This window comes from Sciurus carolinensis, chromosome 5, assembly GCF_902686445.1.
Source record: "Sciurus carolinensis chromosome 5, mSciCar1.2, whole genome shotgun sequence".
NCBI lineage: Eukaryota > Metazoa > Chordata > Mammalia > Rodentia > Sciuridae > Sciurus > Sciurus carolinensis.
Window position 1 is genome coordinate 32,365,850 of NC_062217.1, and position 15,344 is coordinate 32,381,193.

The 15,344-nt window shown below is 36.7% G+C and overlaps 1 protein-coding gene across 8 annotated transcripts in view; it reads right to left on the reverse strand.

Moving 5' to 3' along the window:
- Positions 1–439: 439 nt before the first annotated feature.
- Positions 440–15,344, reverse strand: part of Ccdc169 (coiled-coil domain containing 169) — a 60,446-nt gene continuing 45,541 nt past the window's right edge. For 7 of the 8 annotated variants that reach the window (XM_047552113.1, XM_047552106.1, XM_047552109.1 and 4 more), the window contains one exon: positions 440–3,833. In XM_047552113.1, coding sequence (XP_047408069.1) covers positions 3,734–3,833 — 100 coding nt within the window. In that variant the 3' untranslated portion in view covers positions 440–3,733. The other variant, XM_047552107.1, reaches the window with a different exon arrangement.

Sequence of the window (15,344 nt, forward strand, 5' to 3'; positions counted from 1 at the left end):
ATACTAAGTGAGAATCTATAACTTAATTAATCTATGAAAAAGGCATATATGACCTATATAAGTCTATATAGGTCCTCACTTGTGCATACACAAAAATGAAACCAAATAAGACTATTGATAAACTTCTATTGCAAGAATAGTTCTTAGTCCTAAATAAAGAATCTCTTGCCCAGCATAATAAGAACATATTAGTACAAAAACTGACAGAGGTAACTCTTCTTTGGCATTGCTAACTATAAGTGGTAGAGCTAATGAAGATGATAAAGTAAAAATAGTTTCTTTGAAATAAAAACTGCATAACTCTTTGTAAATTAAAAAATGCAGTCCCAGCCAAAAATCAAGAGATGTTTTATAAATATCTCTCAAGTTTATTAAGAAAGGTGGAATTATTCAAAGTTAAAGAAATCAGACATTGGGAAACAGCATATAACTAACTCTTCATTATTGTTCCAGCTAGTGTGGTACCTGAAAAAGTTCCTATTTGGAAAATTCTGCTCAAAACTATACTCTTGACTTGATCAAAGCACTAATGATGATACATTTGATTTTTAAAATCCTATTTTCTGAGAAATATCAAGTAGTTAATATTTATCTGGTAATGTATTATGAAATAAAATGTGAATGTATATTTAGCATTTGTTTTTGTAATGCTTTATTGGTGTATAAATTACAAATACTACTATTAAGCTATTTAAAATGTACAATTCAACAGTTTCTAGTATATTCACAGGTTTGTACAACTGCCACAATCAATTTTAGAATATTTACATGGCTCCCAAAAGAAACCCTGTAATTCAGTAATTTCCCCCTCATTGACCCTCCCCCAAGCCCAAGGCAAATACTAATCTATCTTCTGTCTCAATGGCTTTGCTTTTTTGGACAGTTTGTATAAATGTAATTATGAAATATATGGTCTCTGTGATTGTATTCTTAGGATAATGTTTTCAGGGTTTATCCATGTTGTATCATTCATCAGTACTTCATTTGTTTTTATTGACAAAAATAATCCATTGTTTATACCATTTTTGTTTATCCATTATCAGCTAATAGACATTCGAGTTATTTTTAATTTGGGCTATTATGAATAATGGTGCTACAAATATTTGTGTGTGCATTTTTACATGTAATGATTCTATTTTTCTTGTGTGTATATACATAGGAGTGGAATTGTTGGGTAATATGGTAATTCTATGTTTAACCTTTTAAGGAACTGACATTTTCCAAAGTGACTATACCATTTTACTTCCCCCAGCAATTTATGAGGGTTCAAATTTCTCAACATCCTCATCACTATTCATTACTATGTTTTTGATTCTAGTAACTTACTTTTAATAAATGATAATTCATTATTTTGATACATTTAGGTATTTTCAATTTTGAAATACATTAAATATTTTACTTATATTAATATAAAAATTTTTGAAATACTATTTTACTAATTTTTTAATGAATTCTAAATTTTCTAATTAAAAACTGAAATACTGATATCAATACATATTTGAATATCAAACAAGACCCCCCAACTATTATCTTTCTTTATTATAAAAATGACATTTTCTTAAAAACCCTCATGACAAATGACCTTCAGAACTTAGAATTACATAAAACTTTTTTCTACTTGCATACTCCTTCTGTAAAAAATGATAACTGTATAACTCCTTTGTACTGGCTGCTAGAAGGCTTAAATGTAGAGCTTTGATTAGGTAAGATTTCTTGCAAAGCTTCACCTTTTATTTATCTTTTGTGAATGTTTTTATAACTATATTTTGTAAAAGTTAACATATCCTTCTCAGAGAGAAAAAGGTTATGAGGAAGTAAATGAATATATGGTATTTTTATTTTCTCTTCACAGCAATCCCAATACAGTCGTGAGTGTAAACATTCCCAACTCTATAAATAATGAAATGGGAGCAATGAGAAGTAATTTACTCAAGTTAGAAGCTTAGAAGGGGCAAAACAGATACTATAACAGACTTAAAGGCCCCATTTCAGTTCTTTATACTATCCCACCAACATACCATCACTTCATTTAAGACATTTTCTAACATGCAGAAAGTAACCCTAAACAGCTTCTGCAAAACAAACATTTGAAAGTGATAGAGTCCCTACGATGTTTAATATACTGTCATAGTGACTGAGATAACTTTAAATGTTCCTCAATCTGGTCGCCAAATGGCTTCCCTCTGTGTAAAAGAAACAAATTTGTTTATTTTTCATTGATAATTATAATTGCTATGTTTTTTAAAATCAATTTTCTAATGCCAGAAAACATGCTAAAAGACATAAAAATCTAGCATTTGTGTAATAATAAGGGTCATGGTATCTAATATCTGTAGTTAAGAACAGGGGACAATATTTCTAAATAGTTCCAATGCAGAATAACTTATAGGAAGTTATTTCTCTGTATTACATTTTAAAGTCATATAAAAATTATTTGGCCATATGAAATTTGTGCATTCTTCCCTAAAGAAAGTAAACATTTATAGATATTGTTGTAGAAATACCTTTTGGTATTCATCACTGGTGACACTGAATAGAATTTAGGTTTAGTGCTAGCTGTAGGTGGCATCATTAGCTGAAAACTACACTTACCTCTGGGTGACTTCTGAAAATTTAAAGTATAATAATTTCATTTATTATGAAGGGCAAATAAGTTATATATATGTTCCAGACTTAGGTTATAGTTACAAAACTTGTTCAAATGATTTTTTAAAATCCAGTCTAAATATGAATATTCAATAAATTTTATAGATCCTCAAAGAAAAACTCTAATTGTCATTCTGTCTTCACTTCTAGACTTGAATATTGTGAACACTTGCAAAGTTTGGTCCAAAGAACTAGGCCATTACTATGAATTAATAAACATTACAAAAATGTCTTAAATTATTACATGTTTAGTGGCAGTATCTAATGATTAAATATTTACTTTCTAGAAATGATAAAAACCTTAGAAAATATATTGCCTTAGTCATTTTATAGGAGTAGGATATTAAAGATGAGATAAAGGGACTTGTCCAAGATCATCTAAATTCATGGCAGAGTAGGGACTATAAACAAACTAATTCATGATTGAAGGTTGTTCTCATAATACCATAATATTTTGGTCAAAATATAACATGCATTTGATTTGAAATTTTGTTTAAACTGAGTTAAAAGCTAAGTGTGATATAGCCTAAAATAGAAAAAACTTTTTATAAACCCATATTTTTAGCTAACAGACAACTAGAAACCAAATATAATAGCAATGTTACTATAGAAGCAGGTCTTGAATATAGAATTAAAAGTGAGTATAATGATGCCAAACTTCAGGTTTTCTAAGATATTTTTAAAAATCACAAGTTCTTCTATTAGATATTTCAGGGTCACTAGAGAAAATTGCTTTCATGTAGACAAAGGATTAATTTCTGGAAGAAGAAACCAAATATAATAGCAATATTACTATAGGAACAGGTCTTGAATATAGAATTAAAAGTGAGTATAATGATGCCAAACTTCAGGTTTTCTAAGATATTTTAAAAAATCCAAATTCTTCTATTAGATATTTCAGGGTCACTAGAGAAAATTGCTTTCATGTAGACAAAGGAATGAATTTCTGGAAGAAGAGCTAAAGAGAAGTTTGGAAGCTCTTTCTTATCTATTCAATCCCTGAAATATGTGTTCAACATTAACTTCACAGATTGAATATTATAAATGGAAAAAAAAGGAAGAAATAGAAATCCACCCATTTCTGGAATCATGGATTGAGTTTTGGAAGATGGTTTGATTTTATAATCTTTTTTACTGGTCCTTTCTTGGCATTCACACTCTTCTGATGAACTGGATTGTATCTTCCCCTGAAATAAAATAAATATACATTGATCATGATTTTTCAGCCACCAGTTTGTATAACAAAAAACATTATGTGCCACACATGTAGAACTGCACATTGCACCTAGTTCCTCTAGTTCATAATCTTTCACATGGAAATCTTCATGTGCATATTTTTGCTTAAAGTACAATTTTAGGCAGTTATGTTATACCACATCATCTCACCACAGCTAAAGAGGCAGCCAGGACAGATACTCCAAACACTGGAAAGCAGCCCTTTAGGTGATCTAATAAGGAAAGTTCTGTCTAAGGAGAAATGAGAAGCATCTTTTTAATACTTACCCTGATAACTGAACTGACACTAAGAAAATAGATGCCATGAAGTAGAACAGGAACAGTGAAGAATAAGTGTCCATGAATTCATGTCCTTAAATTTTCATAGGATCCTCTTTCCCTTATGTATCTCTATAAAACCAATCTTTCTTATATTCTTATTTGAGACAATAAGAGGCCACTTTTATCTCCTGCAATATGCTTTTGAAATATATATTAGAGTAATGTCAGCAAAAATGACAATGTAAGAACCTACTGTTTTCCTTCTCACAAAGAAGAAAATTCCTCCATAAATGCAATGACAAACTAAAAAAATATTGAGAAGCAGCTTTCTTGGAAGTCTGGAAATTAAAGTTTCAAAGCAATCCTTGGGTTTATATTAAAGTTAACAAACAATAAGCAACAAAAACAAACAAACAAAAAAACACAGTGAAAATTCAGTATGAACTCCGAGGTATGTAGCATTTTCACTTACCCCATTCCTATCTTCTGTCCCTCACCCCTTACCTCCCTGAACAGTTCTGTAGTAGTCTTGAAAACCAACATCCCACAATTATAGTGAAAACCTGTAGTCTGAAAGACACCATAAGAGGCAAGCAGAATGGGGTTATAAATTCATTAAAGCCTCATTTGTTCCCAGAGAATTTTCATTATTTAAAGTCTAGTGATTACCCAATTACAAGGCAATTATTATTTGACCCAACATGGAGACGATCCAGTGTATAAAGCTTTGTCAGTTGGGGCATTTGTGGAACTATAAGAAACCATTATTTAACTTTATACTGCTTGAGTCAGTAAATAACAGTGGGGGCAAAAAATAGGTTAACAAGGAAACTTAAGAGGAAAAGTGGGGAAGTAAGCATTAATAAACTCTGTCACATTTCTTGGAATCTAGAGGTCCTTACTCAAGTATCTTATATACATGAATAGGACTGTGTGCCTTCTTGGGAAAGATATGAGAAGGGCCTTAGTTGTTGCCTCTGGTTGACCTTGAGTCTCTGCACAAACAGAAAATGAAGGCTAAGGTAGTGTTCTAATTTGTCTGGATGAGTGTTAAAGACAGGCCAAAACACACATGTAGAAGAGTTCAACAGCAGACTAGAGGCAGAAGAACCAGTGAAGTTGAAGATAGATCAATTAAGGTTGTTCAGCTTGAACAATGGACAGTAAAGAACAAGAGAAGTGAAAGAGAGCTTCAGAAATCTATGGAACACAATCATGTGCACCAACATATGTGTAATGGTATCCCTGAATGAGAGGGGAGAGAGAACATGGCAGAAAGAATATCTGAAAAACAATAACTGAAAATTTCCCAAGTTCTGATGAAAAGCGTTGATCTACAAATCTAATAAATTCCAAGAAGGATAAAGATAAAGAGATCTACATTCAGACATATCTATTAAAAGACAAAGAAAATCTTGAAAGCAGCTTAGTATGTATGAAAGATGTATGTATGTATGAAAGATCCTCAATAAAATCAACACAGAATCCTTATCAAAAAACAGAATGGCCTACTTGAAGGCAGTGGGATGAAATACACAAAGAGCTGACTGCTAAGAATTCAAATGCAACAAAAATATCCTTCTAAAATAAGAAAGAAATTAAGATATTCCCAGATAAACAAAAACTAAAGGAATTCATCATAGGCAAACCAGCCCTATAAGAAATAGTAAGGGAAATCCTCCAAGTTGAACTTGAAGGACACTAGATAGTAATGCAAATTTACATGAAGAATAAAGAAAATCATTAAAAGTAGTTACATAGGGAAATATGATAAAAGATAGTAAATATATTTATGGTTTGTAGTTATTTTAAATCTTCTGATTAAAAATAATTTTGTCAAAGGAGAGAAAATCTTGGCCACCTATATGTCAGAGCATTAATGTTCAGCATATACAAAGAAACTTAACACCAAAAAACAAATAACCCAATCAATAAATGGGCAAAGGAACTGAACAGACACTTCATGAAGAAGATATATGAAGGGTCAAAAAACATGAAAAAATGTCCAACATTTATAGGAATTAGAAAAATTCAAATTAAAACTACACTGAGATTCCATCTCACTCCAGTCAGAATGGCAATTAGCAAGAAAATAAGTAACAAAAATTTTGGCCACAATGTGGGGGAAAGGCACACTCATACATTGCTGGTAGGACTGCAAACTGGGGCAACCACTCTGGAAAGCGGCATAGAGATTCTTCAGAAAACTTGGAATGGAACCACCATTTGACCCAGTTAGCCCACTCCTTGGAATATACCCAAAGGACTTAAAATTGGCATACTCTAGTGATGCAGTCACGTCAATGTTTATACAAGCCCTTCAACAGATAAATGGATAAAGAAAATGTGGTATGTATGCATAATGGAATATTACTTGGCCATAAAGAAGAATGAAATTATGGTATTTGTTGGTAAATGGACAGATCTGGAGACTATCATGCTAAGTGAAATAAGTCAATCCCCCCAAGAAAAAGACTGAATGTGGATGCTGACAATAAGGGGAGGCAGACAGAAGTTCACTGAATTAGACAAAGGGGAATGGAGGGAAGTGAGGGGGCACAGGAACAGGAAAGACAGCAGAATGAATCGGGCATAACTTTCCTATATTCATACATGAATACTTGACCAGTGAAACTCCACATCATATACAACAAGAATGGGATCCTAAGTTATACTCCATGCGTGTATCATATATCAAAATATACTCTACCCTCATGTATATATAAGCAGAACAAATAAAATAAAAAAACTGTAAAACAACAATTATAAATCTGTGGAAACAAAATGTATAAAGAAGTAATTTGTATGACAACAGAAAAAAGGAGGGAATAGAGCTATAAAGGAGGACAATTTTGGAATCAAACTGACTTTAATTCAAGTAGATTGCTAACTAAGATATGAATTATAATCACCAAGGTAACCATTGAGACCAGGACCAGATGGCTTCACTGATTTTACAAGTGTGTAAAATCAATCTTTTTAGTGACTTTTAGTCAGCTTTTTGCTAACTCTTTATAAAAATCAAATAGAAGAGAATGCTCTTTAATTTATTCTATGAGGTAAATACTACATCTATGTTCTTGCTTCTGCTTGCTTTGGATTTGGTCTGCTCTTTTTGATATTCTTTTTTTCCAATATAGACATTTATAGCTATAAATTTCCTTATAAGCACTAAACTTGAAAAAGAGCATCTATGAAAAAAATGTGACCAATATCATTCTTAAAGACTAAAACTTTCCCTTTAAGATCAGAAACAATTTAAAGATATGTACTATTATCACTTCTATTCAATATTGTATGGAAGGTATTATCCTGGTCAATTAAGCAAGGCATCCAATGTAAAAAGGAAGTACAGATCAAAATCCTACTTCACACATAGTAGGAGAGTTAAAATTTTAAAAATGTTTTATAAATGGACAAGTGTTAGCAAAAATGTGGAGAAACTGGAACCCTCAACATATTTCTGGTGGGAATATAAACAGTACAGTTGCTTTAGAAAACAATTTAGCAATCCCTTAAAAAGATAAACAGAATGGAGCTGATTTAGCAATTGCATTCCTAGACATATACCCAGGAGAACTAAAAACATATACACACAAACTGGTGCAGAAAATTTAATCGCACTTTTCATATATTCATTGATCACTTGTATATCTTCTTCTGTGAAGTGTCTGCCCAGTTCCTTAGCCCATTTATTGATTAGGTTCTTTGTATTTTTGGTGTAAAGTTTAAGTTCTTTATAAATTTTGGAGATTAGTGCTCTGAAGTGTGTGTGGAAAAGATTTTGTCCCACTCTGTAGACTCTTTTCACATTGTTGTTTCCTTTGCTGAAAAAAAGTTTTTTAGCTTGAATCCATCCCATTTATTGATTCTTGCTTTTATTTCTGGCGTTCTGGGGGTCTTGTTAAGGAAGTCTGGTCCTAAACCAACATGATGAAGATTCAGGCCTAATTTTTCTTCTATTTGGTGAAGGGTCTCAGGTCTAATTCCTGAGAAATGCAAATTAAAACCACCCTTAGACTTCATCTAACTCAATTAGAATGGCTATTATCAAGAACACAAGCAATAATAACCGTTGGCATTGATGTGGGGGAAAAAGGCACACTCACACATTGCTGGTAGAGTTGCAAATTGATGCAGCCCACTCTGGAAAGCAGTGTGGAGAATCCTCAGAAAACTTGGATTAGACCACCATTTGACCCAGCTATCCCACTCCTCGTTTTATACCCAAAGGCCTTTAAATCAGCATACTACAGTGACAGTCACATCAATGTTCATAGCAGTTCAATTCACAATAGCTAGATTGTGGAACCAACCTAGATGCCCTTCAATTGATGAATGGATAAAGAAACTGTGGTATATATACACAATGGAATATTATTCAGCCTTAAAGAAGAAATTGTGGGAGGCGGGCCAAGATGGCGGACTAGAGGGCGGCTGCATTTCACGCTGCTCCAGGACGCAAGATTCAAAAGAGGAGATAGTGAGAGACTTGGGACCAACTCAAAGCCGCCGGGTGAGTCTCTCCTGTTGGGGAGGCGTCCCGGATGGGGCGGTAGCCCCGGAACGCAGGGAATTTGTGAAGTGGAGTTGCTCGGCGAGACGCCCCTCCCCCCGCTGGAGCGGTAAACACGGACAACTGGGATCATCGTAGAGGAGGCGGCTCAGCATAGCGCTTGGACTCGAGCAGCCGCTGGGGCTCCGGGTGGCGGCCTGGGGAGGAGCTGCGTGGAGAGCTGTTTGGACCCAGAGTGACCGCTTCCGAACACCGGGGGGTTGCCTGGAGGAGGAGGAGAGGCCCGGCGGGTCGCTTGGGTCTAGGAGTGACTGCATCAGAGCCACAGGCGGTTGCCAGAGGAGGAGCTGCGTGGTGAGCTGTTTGAACTCAGGGTGGGCGCTCCTGAGCGCCGGGGGACTGCCCGGAGGAAGAGGAGGAGCGCGGCGGGACGCTTGGTCTGGGAGTGACTGCATCAGAACCACAGGTGGTTGCCAGAGGAGGAGCTGCGTGGTGAACTGTTTGAACTCAGAGCGAGCGCTCCTGAGTGCCGGGAGGTTGCCCGGAGGAGGAGGAGGAGCGCGGCGTGTTGCTTGACCTGGGAGTGACTGCATCAGAGCTGCGGGCGGTTGCCAAAGGAGGAGCTGCGTGACGAGCTGTTTGAACTCGGAGCAGCTGCTCCAGAACACTGGTGGCCTGCCTGGAGGAGGAGAGCGGTGGGACGCTTAGCCTGGGAGTGTCTGCATCAGAACCACAGGCGGTTGCCAGAGGAGGAGGCGAGTGGTGAGCTGATTGGACTAAAAGCAACCGCTCCTGAACACCGGTGGCCTGCCTGGAGGAGGAGCGTGGTGAGTCACCTGGTCTCGGAGCCACTGTTCCTGAACACCTGGGGGGCTACCCCAAGGAGGAGGAGGAGGAACAGGGCGGGTCACTTGGACTTGGAGTGACTGCCTAGGGCTACGGGTGGTTGGCGGGAGGAGGAGACTCGAAGTGAGTTGTTTGGATTCCTAGTGACTGCGTCGGAAACCGGGCGGCTGTCCGGAGGAGGAGGTGTGTGGCGGGTCTCTGTGTCTCGGAGCTATTGTACGGGGCTCCAGGTGGTGGCTCAGGGGAGGGGCTGCATAGCCAGGCGATTGGTGCAGAGCAGGGTCCCAGGAGCTAGGTGGCTTCTTGCTGGAAGAGCCGCACAGAGACACGCCTAGGGGCGGAGCGAAGTTTCCAGGGCGGCGGGCAGATTCTCTGGGAGAGGCAGCCTAAGGAGACTCGCCTGCGAAGGGTGAGGCTCCCAGGCCCAGGACGTAGGTCCGGGCCCCTGGGATCGTTGCAGAAGAAGACAGCCCAGCCCAGGTGGTAGTTGTAGATTGAGGGGAACCTCTAGGAAGGCAACTGACTAGCGAGACGTCCCAACCGAGTGACTCTTCCCGGCCGGGGGAGGTTTTCCCACAGGGATGGTAAAGCCAGAGACATAGGCACAAACAGGACTTGCCTCAGCCCACAGTCTACTTCCCCATTGGATGACCATTGGTCAACAAGTGGAGGCACCTCCGCCCACTAGCAGGGAATATACGCCACCTGAGGGTTACCACACCTAGAGAGGCAGCTTCTTCGTGGAGCTCTGCATTATCAACCTCCTCCAAGACTTCAGGCTACTGAAGGATAAGAGGGGATATACTAGCAATCTTCAGGGACATTATAAGTTGATAGAGGAAATCTGCAATATCTTAATGACCCACTGATCCCTGAACAATATGAGAAAACAAGGGAAGAAAATGCCCCAAACAAATCTAGATGTTACATCAATAAAATCCAACGACAGCATGGCAGAAGAAATGACAGAAAGGGAGTTCAGAATGTACATAATTAAAATGATTAGGGAAGCAAACGATGAGATGAAAGAGCAAATGCAGGCATTGAACGATCGCACCAATCGACAGTTAACAGAGCAAATTCAGGAAGCAAAAGATCATTTCAATAAAGAGTTAGAGATATTGAAAAAAAACCAAACAGAAATCCTTGAAATGAAAGAAACAATAAACCAAATTAAGAACTCCATAGAAAGCATAACCAATAGGATAGAACAGCTGGAAGACAGAACTTCAGATATTGAAGACAAAATATTTAACCTCGAAAACAAAGTTGAACAAACAGAGAAGATGGTGAGAAATCATGAACAGAATCTCCAAGAACTATGGGATATCATGAAAAGGCCAAATTTGAGAATTATTGGGATTGAGGAAGGCTTAGAGAAACAAACCAAAGGAATGAACAATCTATTTGAAGAAATAATATCAGAAAATTTCCCAAATCTGAAGAATGAAATGGAAAATCAAGTCCAAGAGGCTCATAGGACTCCAAATACACAAAATTACAACAGACCCACACCAAGACACATTATAATGAAAATACCTAACATACAAAATAAAGACAGAATTTTAAAGGCTGTGAGAGAAAAGAACCAAATTACATTCAGGGGGAAGCCAATACGGATATCAGCAGATTTTTCAATCCAGACCCTAAAAGCTAGAAGGGCCTGGAACAACATTTTTCAAGCTCTGAAAGAAAATGGATGCCAACCAAGAATCTTATACCCAGCAAAACTTACGTTCAAATTTGACGATGAAATAAGATCATTCTATGATAAACAAAAGCTAAAAGAATTTACAAAAAGAAAGCCAGCATTACAGAACATTCTCAGCAAAATATTTCATGAGGAAGAGATAAAAAACAAAGAAGCAAATCAGCAAAGGGAGGAATTATCCTAAAGGAACTGTCAAATAAAGGAGGAACCAAGATGTGTCAAAAATTTTAAATATGAACCAAATGACTGGGAATACAAATCATATCTCAATAATAACCCTGAATGTTAATGGCCTGAATTCATCAATCAAAAGACATAGACTGGCAGATTGGATTAAAAAGAAAGATCCAACAATATGTTGCCTGCAAGAGACTCACCTCATAGAAAGAGATACCCATAGACTAAAGGTAAAAGGATGGGGAAAAACATACCATGCACATGGGCTCAGCAAAAAAGCTGGAGTATCCATCCTCATTTCAGATAATGTGGACTTCAAGCCAATGTTAGTTAGAAGGGATAAAGAAGGACATTTCATACTGCTTAAGGGAAGCATAAATCAGCAAGATATAACAATCATAAACATCTATGCCCCAAACAGTGGCTCATCCATGTATGTTAAACAAATCCTTCTCAATTTTAGAAACCAAATAGACCATAACACAATAATACTAGGTGATTTTAACACGCCTCTTTCACCACTGGACAGATCTTCCAAACAAAAATTGAACAAAGAAACCATAGATCTCAATAACACAATCAATAATTTAGACTTAACAGACATTTATAGAATATACCATCCAACCAAGAGCGAATACACTTTCTTCTCAGCAGCACATGGATCCTTCTCTAAAATAGACCATATATTATGCCACAAAGCTAATGTCAGCAAATACAAGAAGATAGAGACACTACCTTGTATTCTATCAGATCATAATGGATTGAAGTTACAAATAAATGAAAGAGTAAAAAACAGAAACTACTCCAACACCTGGAGATTAAACAATATGCTACTATATGATGAATGGATAACAGAAGATATTAGGAAGGAAATTAAAAAATTCTTAGAGGTAAACGAGAACAAAGAAACAACATACCAAAATCTCTGGGACACTATGAAAGCGGTACTTAGAGGAAGATTTATTTCATGGAGCGCATTTAATAAAAGAAGTAAAACTCAAAAAATAAATGACCTAACACTACAGCTCAAAGCCCTAGAAAAAGAAGAACAGACCAACACCAAAAGTAGTAGAAGACAGGAAATAGTTAAACTGAGAGCTGAAATCAACGAAATTGAAACGAAAGAAACAATACAAAAAATTGACAAAATAAATAGTTGGTTCTTCGAAAAAAATAAACAAAATTGATAAACCTTTAGCCACACTAACAAAGAGAAGACGAGAGAAAACCCAAATCACTAAAATTCGGAATGAACAAGGAAATATCACAACAGACACGACCGAAATACAAAACATAATTAGAAGCTATTTTGAAAATCTATACTCCAACAAAATAGAAAATTTCGAAGACATCAACAGGTTTCTAGAGACATATGAATTGCCTAAACTGAACGAGGAGGACATACACAATTTAAATAGACCAATTTCAAGTAATGAAATAGAAGAAGTCATCAAAAGCCTTCCAACAAAGAAAAGTCCAGGACCAGATGGGTTCTCAGCCGAGTTCTACAAAACTTTTAAAGAAGAACTCATTCCAATACTTCTCAAAGTATTCCAGAAAATAGAAGAGGAGGGAACTCTCCCAAACTCATTCTATGAAGCCAATATTACCCTGATTCCTAAACCAGACAGAGACACATCGAGGAAAGAAAATTTCAGACCAATATCCTTAATGAACATCGACGCAAAAATTCTAAACAAAATTTTAGCAAATCGCATACAAAACATATTAAAAAGATAGTGCACCATGATCAAGTGGGTTTCATCCCAGGGATGCAAGGTTGGTTCAACATCAGAAAATCAATAAATGTCATTCACCATATCAATAGACTTAAAGTTAAGAATCACATGATTATTTCGATAGATGCAGAAAAAGCATTTGATAAAATACAGCACCCCTTCATGCTCAAAACACTAGAAAAAATAGGGATAGTGGGAACATTCCTTAACATTGTAAAGGCCATCTACGCTAAACCCATGGCTAATATCATTCTAAATGGTGAAAAACTGAAAGCATTCCCTCTAAAAACTGGAACAAGGCAGGGATGCCCTCTTTCACCACTTCTATTCAATATCGTCCTTGAAACTCTAGCCAGAGCAATTAGACAGACCAAAGAAATTAAAGGGATACGAATAGGAAAAGAAGAACTCAAACTATCCCTATTTGCTGATGATATGATGGTATACTTAGAGGAACCAGGAAATTCCACCAGAAAACTTTTAGATCTCATAAGTGAATTCAGTAAAGTAGCGGGATATAAGATCAATGCACATAAATCTAAGGCATTTTTATATATAAGCGATGAATCTTCAGAAAGAGAAATTAGGAAAACTACCCCATTCACAATAGCTTCGAAAAAAATAAAGTATTTGGGAATCAATCTCACAAAAGAGGTGAAAGACCTCTACAATGAGAACTACAGAACACTAAAGAAAGAAATTCAAGAAAACCTTAGAAGATGGAAAGATCTCCCATGTTCTTGGATAGGAAGAATTAATATTGTCAAAATGGCCATACTACCAAAAGTGCTATACAGATTCAATGCAATTCCAATGAAAATCCCAATGATGTACCTTACAGAAATAGAGCAAGCAATTATGAAATTCATCTGGAAGAATAAAAAACCCAGAATAGCTAAAGCAATCCTTGGCAGAAAGAGTGAAGCAGGGGGTATCGCAATACCAGATCTTCAACTCTACTACAAAGCAATAGTAACAAAAACGGCATGGTATTGGTACCAAAATAGAAAGGTGGATCAATGGTACAGAATAGAGGACACGGACACAAACCCAAATAAATACAATTTTCTCATACTAGACAAAGGGGCCAAAAATATGCAATGGAGAAAAGATAGCCTCTTCAACAAATGGTGCTGGGAGAATTGGAAATCCATATGCAACAGAATGAAACTAAACCCATATCTCTCACCATGCACGAAACTAAACTCAAAATGGATTAAGGATCTCGGAATCAGACCAGAGACCTTGCATCTTATAGAAGAAAAAGTAGGTCCAGAGCTTCAACATGTTGGCTTAGGACCAGACTTCCTCAACAGGACTCCCATAGCACAAGAAATAAAAGCAAGAATTAATAACTGGGATAGATTCAAACTAAAAAGCTTTCTCTCAGCAAAGGAAACTATCAGCAATGCAAAGAAAGAGCCTACAGAGTGGGAGAAAATCTTTGCCAATCATACTTCAGATAGAGCGCTAATCTCCAGAATCTATAAAGAACTCAAAAACTCTACACCAAGAATGTAAATAATCCAATCGACAAATGGGCTAAGGAAATGAATAGACACTTCACAGAAGAAGATATACAAGCAACCAACAAACATATGGAAAAATGTTCAACATCTCTAGTAATAAGAGAAATGCAAATCAAAACCACCCTAAGATTCCATCTCACCCCAATTAGAATGGCAATTATCAAGAATACAACCAACAACAGGTGTTGGCGAGGATGTGGGGAGAAAGGTACACTCTTACATTGCTGGTGGGGCTGCAAATTAGTGCAGCCACTCTGGAAAGCAGTGTGGAGATTCCTTAGAAAACTTGGAATGGAAACACCATTTGACCCAGCTATCCCACTCCTTGGCCTATACCCAAAGGACTTAAAATCAGCATATTACAGAGATACAGCCACATCAATGTTCATAGCTGCTCAGTTCACAATAGCCAGATTGTGGAACCAACCTAGATGTCCTTCAATTGATGAATGGATAAGAAAATGTGGTATATATATACAATGGAATATTACTCAGCCATAAAGAACGATAAAATTATGGCATTTGCAGGCAAATGGATGAAACTGGAGAATATCATGCTAAGTGAGACAAGCCAATCTCAAAAAACCAAAGGAAGAATGATATCGCTAATAAGTGGATGATGACACATAATGGGGGGTGGGAAGGGTTAGTGTTGGGGTTAGAGTTGGTTTTAGGGAGGGGGG